Raw genomic sequence first — 9,849 nt, 5'->3', positions numbered from 1 at the left:
GGGACAGAATGTGCCTAACTTTTGCAATATTACGCAGGTGAAAAAAGGCATTTCTTGAAATTTGTTTTATGTGGGACTGAAAGGACATATCTTGGTCAAACGTGACTCCCAGATTCTTTACAGTGGCCCTGGAGGTCAAGGTAATACCATCTAGGGTAAAATTCTCATCGGCTAATTTATCTCTGAGGTGCTTAGGGCCAAGTACAATAACTTCAGTTTTGTCCGAGTTGAGGAGTAGGTAATTACAGGTCATCCAACTCTTTATGTCTGTAAGACATGCTTGAAGTTTAGCCAGTTGATCTGTTTCATCTGGCTTCATTGATAGATATAATTGTGTATCATCTGCATAACAGTGGAAATGTATAGAGTGTTTCCTAATTATCTCACCTAAAGGAAGCATATATAGAGTAAATAGTATTTGTCCAAGTACAGAGCCTTGTGGGACTCCGTATTTAACCTTTTCGCGTAATGAAGGTGTATCGTTAACGCTTACAAATTGAAATCTGTCAGACAGATAGGACTCAAAGCAGTTCAATGCAACATCCTTAATGCCAACCAAATGCTCTAGTCTCTGCAACAAAATATGGTGATCAATAGTATCAAATGCAGCACTGAGGTCCAACAAAACCAGTACAGAGAGAAGGTTGTTATCGGATATAATCAGGAGGTCATTTGTGACCTTCACCAATGCCGTCTCAGTGCTATGGTGTGCTCTGAATCCTGACTGAAAAGCTTCAAATAGCTTGTTGTTATGTAAAAAGTCACATAACTGCTTGGCTACTGCTTTCTCAAGGATTTTAGAGAGAAATGGAAGGTTCGATATAGGTCTATAGTTAGCCAAAATGCCTGAGTCGAGAGTCGGCTTCTTGAGGAGAGGTTTGATGACAGCTACCTTAAAGGACTGTGGTACTGTACGTAACCAGAGACATATTGATCATATCGAGTAGGGATGCACCAACCGGGGTCAGGACCTCTTTAAAGTGGAAGTAACATAATGGACACTACTTTGTCCTAATTTAATTGTGACAAAGTTGTGAAAATATTTGCCAATGTAACTATAGACTGAAAGGGTCTGTGTTGAGAGTTTTCAGAAGAAAGAAGCCCCTAGTGGCCAAAATTCCGAAAATCCCTCTCACCACCTCGGAAAGGGCCGACCGAAAACAACGCGTCAGAGATGAGACTCAAATACGTCACCCATCTGGAATACATTGGAAAAGGCCGTTTTAATTACACTATTTTACTCTATTTACAATAAAGTTAAAAAAAACTTTTTTAATTGACATGACCAACGACATGTCTGCTATACACCCTCAATTTTTTTTAAATAATCCGCCGCCCGTTTTTGCAGTATTCACATCGAAACAGAGGTCGCGCAGATATATTGTCTTGGGGGCGTGTCTTGATCAACCAGGCTGTTCCAGCGGGCCACAGCGGATCAGCATGCCCCAAGATGAGCGCTCATCTGCGGGTATAACCAGAGAGGTGACTCGGGGTCTGGTTCTGGAAGTTTTTTTTGTTTTGTTTTGTTTTTACCTCTGGATTTTTGTGGTCTGTCTGGCTGTAGCAAACAATGACACTACATTAGATTAATAGTGGACAGGTAGACTAGTTATTTATTTTAAATGGAATTAAGAGTTAGTGATAGAAATACCTTTATGCTCTGGTCTGCCCGCTGGACGAGGGGCGACGACGTGACGTGGACGGCTTTGTTATATAAAGTAACTAAGTACATTTACTCAAGTAGCCTACTGCACTTTACTGTAGTATTTCCAATTTGCATTAGTTTTACTTCTACTCAACTACATCTCAGAGACAAATATTATACTTTTACTCCACTACAACTATTGGACAACTTTAGTCACTAGTTACTTTGTAGATTTCGATTATTATTACTAAACACACATTAACCACTTCAGCCCTATATACATTTCGGCCATTTGAAAATAGCCGATCTACAAGCTCACAATGCAACGCCTATCTACAACTGTGAGCTTAATTGTAGATCGGCTATTTTTTCGAAAATGTATACATTTGAAAACATATGAAACGGGACATTCTGCGTAAGGATTACTTTTACTTCTGGTACACAGTATTTCTACATTAATGATACTTTTACGTGTGAAATATTTGAGTACTTTTTCAGCCACTGGACAATTAGCTCTTCACAATGAAATAATTCCGAGCAGAGAAATAAACACTGTTTAGGTTACATGGATGATAAATAAAAATGTTAAACAAGTATTCTTGTTTACACTATGCCTCAAAGCATTTAATTATTATATTACTTTTAACATGCACAAAGTGGTTCTTCCTGTTTTTTTTTTAATGTAAATTTTCCAACCAGAGACCAACATATATATACATACAATCATTGTAGTGTTATGTTGATTTTCCTGTTAATGTGAATATCAATTGGTTTACAGCCTAACACTCTCAACCATAGTTCTGAATATTAGTATATTATTTTGGTCCATAGAAATTTTGCTGGGTCTCCACATTTACATTGCATCAGTCAAGAGAAAAAAATACAATTTACCCGGACGCTGGACACAAATAGAATTAGCCTACAATACAATTATGCCAATTTTTTTTCACTGGAATTAAATCTCAAACGTTATAAGATCCTTCACAAACGCTAATGACATGTCTCTTGCCCAGTGCCCACATAAACGCCCTTTTGACCAGCTGATGATATAAGCAGCTGATTGTTGTCAAACATAATTATCGCCTTTTTCCTATATTGATTTATATTATTTATGCATAATAGTGGGCTAGGTAGGCTACAGCTACAATCATAAACGTTTTGTATATGATTGCTACTATGTAGGCCTATGGTCATTCCAGACTCGGGTTAGTTACACAATGTTGGCTAAATCACTAAGGTGGACAAAACTATAAAAGCTAAACCCTTCATTCATTCATTCATTCATTCATTCAAATATGTCACATAGAGATTTGACGAAATGTCATGGAAACTAGAAATTAATTGGCTATCAGGATGTGTTTGGAAAATGTAAGATCAACAAGCTCACTTTACTTATGAGCTTATAGATTGGATATTTTAGCTGTGTACTGTGCGTCACAACTGCGCGACTTTACCTGTATACCCACGCGTATCCCACCTATAATTGAAAATGTCTGACAGCGAGAGCAACCATAGTTTCCAGTCCTCCCCATCTCCCGATTTTGAGGATGAAGAGGAATTGTTACAGAATGAAGATGAGGAATTGGTGGACTCAGTGGAGAATGGTGATGAAGATGTAGATGAAGAGGAACTAGTGGAGGATGATGATGAAGAAGTAGATGAAGAGGAACTAGTGGAGAATGATGATGAAGACGAAGATGAAGATGAAGAAGACGATGATGAGGATTTTGTGGAGAATGAAGATGAAGAGGATGTAGAAGATGAAGAGGTGGAGATTGCAGCAGCACTTCAACCTTTCAGGTTTGAACCTGATCCACAAGGACCTGGTCCTGGAGCAGCACCACCCCTTCCCCCTGGGCCAGTGCGAGTGGGGAACACTAATTGGTACAGTGCTGTAAAGTAACTACATTTACTCAAGTACTGTACTTGAGTATAATTTTGAGGCATTTTTAATTCACATGAGTATTTTCAATTTGCAATACTTTTACTTCTACTCCACTATATATCAGAGGCAAATATTATACTTTTACTCCACTACATTCAAAACTCCAATTATTTGAAAACTTTAGTTACTAGGTACTTTGTAGATTTGGATTATTATTACAAAACATACATTACACACATCAGTCCTATATATACCTTTCGACCATTTGAAAATAGCCAATCTACAAGCTTGTAGATAGGCTATTTTCAAAACATTTTTTATACATTTAAAAACTTGTAACTAATAAAACAATGCCTGCATAATTTCAAGATCATAAATATATTGGTTTAGCATTATTGTTTTAATATAAACATTTTAAGAACTAATGGTATAAATATATTTATGTTGTAGGTGCACCTGTGGAAATTGTGTGGTGATGCCCACCCATGATGAGTGTGTCTGCTGCCGTGGCTATAGGGAGACACTCCGCACCATCAATGAGTGTCCCCCAATAGTGTGCATTACTGCACACCCAGGCTTCTCAACAGTCTGCCTGGATGTGCATGTGCTGAGAACAGCCTACCATCAATACAGGCAGGACAATAGAGCCGATGCAGATCGACTGGTTACCCAGCATGAGTGAGTTTCAATCATCAATGAGTTTTCAACAAAAAAAACGTAAACCAATAAATACTGGTACCTGGTGGCAGTATTTGGTGGCTACAAATACCCACAGACCTGTTTTATTAGCTCATATTATGTACTTTACAACTATTCCAACATATATTATTTTGTACTGGTTTCACTAGGCAGGGTTTCTCATAGTTGGTGCCATGGTGCAAGTACAGGTAGAACACATTGATAATATTTGTAATTCATCAATATCAGTTCAATTTCACTACTTACACCCTCTATACCTTTTTTCATCTACACCAAGTTGCTAATCTTCAAGCTCACAATCCGTAGCAACACAACACGGTGTGAGTTTGTAGATCTGCTATGTTTGGGGGGAATGTTCCCCCCCAGAATAGAAATGCTGGGGTTCAAATTGTTATTCAATGTAAGTACAAAGTTATTTTCAATCTGTCCTTATGGGAAAGGATATTCTGTACATTTTTCTGTGTCACATACTGTGTCTTAGGGGGGAAAATGTACATGTTTACATACCATCCTTTGACATACATTTAATGTTCTATAAAGTAACACTGTAATCCAGGGGTGCCGTGGATGAAAACGTTTTTTACAGGGGTCAAACCTGACCCAAAAGATTATTAGAACCACTGCACCAAGGAGCACATTATATACTACACGTGTACAGTACTGTGGAAAAGTAGTTGCAACCAAGACATTACTGTTTTCTTTGGCAGTCGCACTGAATAACAATAACAACAACATATAACAACAATAACATTACTGTAAGTCCAAAAGAAAAAAATCACAACATCAAAATAGGCATCAACTCTGTTTTACTTTTTCTTCCACAGAAAGTTCCGTTACACAGCTTACAGACAGTTTGTTTTTTGGAACTGGGGATATCTTGGCAGGTACAACAGAGTCCCGATTCCTTCGTGTTCGGTCCAAGCTATCAGATCCAGATTCCCAAATGAAGCGGGGATTCCGTACACTGGATTCAGACTGCCATGATAAAACAAATAGTTTCAAATGTAAAGAAAAATAAATAACTCCTTCACGTTTCTACCAATAATGGCTTCAGGTGCTTTCATTTGTACATGACTTCTTTGTGCCCCTTCATATTTTGCTTGTTTACACAATTTTATATTAACATAAGATCAAGACATAAACATCTAGATTTTGTGTACAAGAGTAAATCATTCAATTAGCATCATGAATTTTCTATTCTTCCCTTTTGGCAAAATGCTACCTGCCACGTTTTTATTAACCCATTTACACACACACAGTCACGGTAAAGACTATGAAATTCAACAACCTCAACGTGATCATCTGGCTCAACGACCCATTGAAAAAGATTCTAAACATACAACATAGTCAGGAAAAAAAGTATTTGGTGGGGGGTTTGATTGTGTAACAACAGAGTGAGCAAACATATTGATATTGTAGAAACTTACCATAGGTGGGTCCTGCCGATTAATCCTTCTTGTAGCGACTCACATATGTCGCAACTGCAAGGCTCAACTCTGGGCGTTTTGCATTGTGGCATAGCGGTGGCGGGGCAATAGGCATCGGCTGGCAGTCACTGGCTCCAGACACTTTTGAAGATACCATCTCCATGACCTTTGTGGTATATTCTGTAACAAAAAAAGAAGATACAATTAATGATGCAGTAATACAGTATACTGCATCAATAAGTCATCATGCATTTCAAGAGTGTGCGGCCCCTTCTTTTGAAGGCTACCTTTTGTTTTATTTTGTAATTTTGTCTTGCATTGACCCGCACCTCCCGTTGGGGTCTAGAGATGTGCACAAATGTTATTTTATGTGTGTGTGTGTGTGTGTGTGTGTGTGTATGTATATATATATATATATATATATATATATATATATATATATATATATATATATATATATATATATATATATATACTGTTTATATATTGGACAGTGTTCTGCCCTATGAGCAATGGAGAGTGTAGAAATGAGGTGAAGAAACAAGTGCAAGCAGGTTGGAACGGGTGGAGAAAATGGTCAGGTATGATGTGTGATAGGAAAGTATCAACAAGAATGAAAGGGAAGGTGAACAAGACGGTGGTGGGACTGACTGCCTGACGCTGAACAGAAAACCCAATCAAAATGTAAACGCTCTAAGCACACTTAATTATTGCTAGTTATTATTATTATTAATAATAATAATAATATAAGACATCTATCTGTCTGTCTGTCTGTCTGTTTGAAACCGAAAAAAAGGTGACTCCAAAGCGCCATCTCGTGGTAGTATTTGGAACTACATTTATTGCGTGAGCTAGGTTGGCTCACACAAGTGAAAGTCACATGAGAAACTACAAACTCAGTAGGCACCAACTGTATGTTGTATGGTATGGTTTAGAAACAGTCGCACTGAGGGAAAGACAGGAAGCACAGCTGGAGGTAGCAGAGACTAAAATGTTGAGGTTCTCTCTGGGAGTAACGAGGATGGATAGGATCAGGACCTAGTACATTGGAGGGACAGCCCATGTTAGATCATTTGGAAATAAAGCCAAAGAGGCCGGACTGAGATGGTCTGGACATGTACAGAGGAGGGGTAGTGAGTATATCGGTAGAAGGATGCTGAGGTTGGAACTCCCAGGCAGGAGGCTATAGGAAGATAAAAGAGGAGATTTATGGATGTAGTGAAAGAGGACATGAAGTTAGTTGGTGTGAAAGAAGAGGAGGCAGAGGACAGGGTGAGATGGAGGCAGATGATTCGTTGTGGCGACCCCTGAAAGGAAAAGAAGAGGCACAATAATAGTGTAGACACTCACCGAAAGTGGGTTTGGTTTTCACTGGGCGGAGCGAATAATCTCCCTTCTTTGCCTTTGGGAAGACGACTGACCACCGTACCATACCATCTCTTTTACGCACTGCCTGCATGCGTCCGCTGTTTTCATTGTAATGCATGACTGCAAGGTATGTTCTAGAAGACGTAAAGAACAAAAACAGAGCATATCCCTGAATAGTAATGCAACCCATAAAATCAAAAGATACAATAACAGTTGTGAAATGTAATGCCTACCTGGCATGCATTCCTGTGTAGGAGAAGCATGTGTGCTTCGGTAGGAAGTGCAAGATCAGTGCGTGGTAGGCCTCCAGACTAGATGTTTGGTGGTCAGTGGAGAGCTTTGAAATATCCTTTGAGATCAAAGTCCCATGGAGGATCTTCTCCAGACCAACTGAGCTAGCAGAGTCTGGGGGAGCAGGGTACAAACACAAAAAGTATAAACCCCACCAGATTGAATTCCAGGCATGCATTAACCCATTTAGACCCGAGGCTGCTACATTATTTTAATTCATTTATTCCCCATCCTCTTCATTTATTTTTGACTAAAATACATTTAAAAATACTGTTGCTATAGCCTATAGACATCTAAATACAAAATTAAATGGTCACTTACTTGGTGCCAGCCATTCCTTTGTTCTTTCGTGCTCTTCTAATGGATCATGGGGACATGCAGGCATTAGTGGATTTGGGAGGTCTGTGTGTTGATTTTGCAAATGGTAGAGCACAACCTGCCATTTCGCAAGAATCATGTCCCTGTTGGCTTCCGTGCTCGATCCAGCAGACCAGTACAGATGGTTTATGATGGATTTTTGCCACAGCCCTACAGCTCTGCTCTCTCGCTTAGTGGCCAGCAAGACTATCTTCTTGCTGATGCCTAGTCAAAGAATACATATTTGTATTAGTCTACAATCAGAACAATTCTGCAAAATGTTCTGACATTATACAGTTTGTTACTAGATTAAAATAATCAGAAGAAAGATTGTCTAGGGATATCATTATCAAGTAGTTTAGTCAGATTAAAATGTTTAGGTGCATTTCTTCAATAATTCCAAACTTACAAACAATAACTTAATTACTGTTAATGCACACTAGGTCATACCTTTTGCAATATGCCAAATGTCGAACCGATGTTTGACTCCTAGCCAGATTTCTCGGATCCATTTGGCTACTTGCCGATTTCTGTCTGTGATAAGTGTTCCCACTACCAGTTCAGCACCACCCAGGAAGGTCTTGGTCCGCTTCAGTCCCTCAAGCTCACACCAAGACGAGCTCTTCACCTCATTACTCTAAAATAAAGAAAAAGAAGACAAAAAAACTAAACACTAATTGACCTAGAAAATGAATGTAAAACAGATAGTTGAGCAATTAAGAAATGGAAAAAAGACATGCATCACATACCTGTACAATTTCAACGTGGAGAACTTTGTTGATCCTCTGCTCAATAATGCTGACCGTGCCAAATTTAGCTGAGTGTCCTGGGCTGTCACTCCTCCCATCTGCTGTCAACACCAGTGGTTCACCCATATCCTTGAGCGACGCGATGATGCCACTTTGCTCGTCCTTCCAGACCTGTAGAATGGCAGGCTCAAGATGGGCTTTCTGATGCCTAAAAAAGGTGTTCCGGTGCATGGTCGCCACTCCCAGTATGTTGAGCATGCGCAGGGCTTTGGTTGGCATGCTTCCCGAAGCCAGAATCGCAGCCGACAGCAGCAAATTCCCGGCAGCAACACTCCCAATCTTTGGCTGGCTGTCCCATTTCTTGACATGGCCACAGGACTTGCAGGTTTGTGTGACGTAGATGGCGGTTCCACATTCTCTGACTGTGCCAGGTGTTTCGGCAAGACACAGCACACAGTGTTGGAACAGGGTCATTAGCTGTGACCGAAACACAAGATATTTCCTGATTTCCTGTCCTTCACAGGACCTGGGTCAGAGGTTTCTGGCTCTCTGGAAAAATAATACATACATACAAGATTGAACTCCTTGCTCTGGGTTAAATGGTTAGCATGTTATTGTACTTGCACAGACATTTAGAACTTGTGAAGTATGAATTGAATGTCAACACAGCATACACATTATTTACCCTCAGATAGTCCTAAGATAATGCAAAATTGCACTGAGTTATAGGCAATTGTGGTGCACATCTGTGAACGTCACTCACAATAATGTTAATCATAATAAATATTATTGATACTATTATTAGTATTATTAGCATTAGTAATAGTACTAGCAGCTGCAATGCAATGTCTTCACTGAAAACTTCCTAAACTAATGTATTATGCATACATTAGTTTTTGTATCGCCGACCTGACATCTACATTTGTATCATCTGAGATAGAAAATACCAACAGTCTACAGTGCATACATGTGATGCTAAACATGGCCACTGACCCAGACAATGTCATCTCCCCATCCTCTTCATCTTCTTCATCTTCTCCTGGGAGATAATCCTCATCATCCATGTCTTCAATGGCTTCCTCCTCTTCTTCTTCCTCCTCCTCTTCCTCATACAACTCCATAGCTACCTCTGGTTCGTCCAACATAATTTCACACTGCACACCAATGGAAATCATCTTGGGAGAACTGGTTTGACAACCTAAAAGTACAGAAAAATTGGCAGCTATTGTTATTGAGCCATGGCACAGTTGTTGTACTTTGTATTAGATTGTATGAAGATTTACACACAATGACAAAGTATTACATGATATTAGAGAGAATATGTTAACAAGACCAGGAGACCTGGTTCTGCCAGACCCAGCACTACGTCACGGTGTATGCCCATGTATGGACGAAAGGGGGACAGACTTTTATGGCTGGGGCCTAAGG

At 39.5% G+C, this 9,849-nt stretch overlaps 1 protein-coding gene and 1 long non-coding RNA gene across 2 annotated transcripts; both read right to left on the bottom strand.

Annotated features, from left to right (window-relative positions):
- Positions 1 to 4,999: 4,999 nt before the first annotated feature.
- LOC311049064 lies at positions 5,000 to 7,137 on the bottom strand. The gene is made up of 3 exons (XR_014601158.1): positions 7,007 to 7,137; positions 5,657 to 5,836; positions 5,000 to 5,204 (listed from the first exon to the last, which is right to left on the bottom strand). It is a non-coding gene; the product is annotated as an uncharacterized lncRNA (long non-coding RNA).
- A 116-nt stretch (positions 7,138 to 7,253) lies between these two features.
- On the bottom strand, positions 7,254 to 9,596 carry LOC311049446 (uncharacterized protein; the record flags this gene model as incomplete). Its single annotated transcript, XM_084063017.1, has 5 exons — positions 7,254 to 7,429; positions 7,637 to 7,897; positions 8,123 to 8,309; positions 8,422 to 8,898; positions 9,369 to 9,596. 5 exons carry the CDS (start codon positions 9,594 to 9,596, stop codon positions 7,254 to 7,256), a joined length of 1,329 nt encoding a protein of 442 aa, XP_083919143.1.
- Between the last annotated feature and the right edge of the window lie 253 nt (positions 9,597 to 9,849).

Source organism: Gymnoscopelus microlampas (genome assembly GCF_963454915.1).
Source record: "Gymnoscopelus microlampas genome assembly, chromosome: 7".
Lineage (NCBI taxonomy): Eukaryota > Metazoa > Chordata > Actinopteri > Myctophiformes > Myctophidae > Gymnoscopelus > Gymnoscopelus microlampas.
Note: the sequence above shows the minus strand (reverse complement) of the source record. Positions and strands in the feature narration are given on the sequence as shown.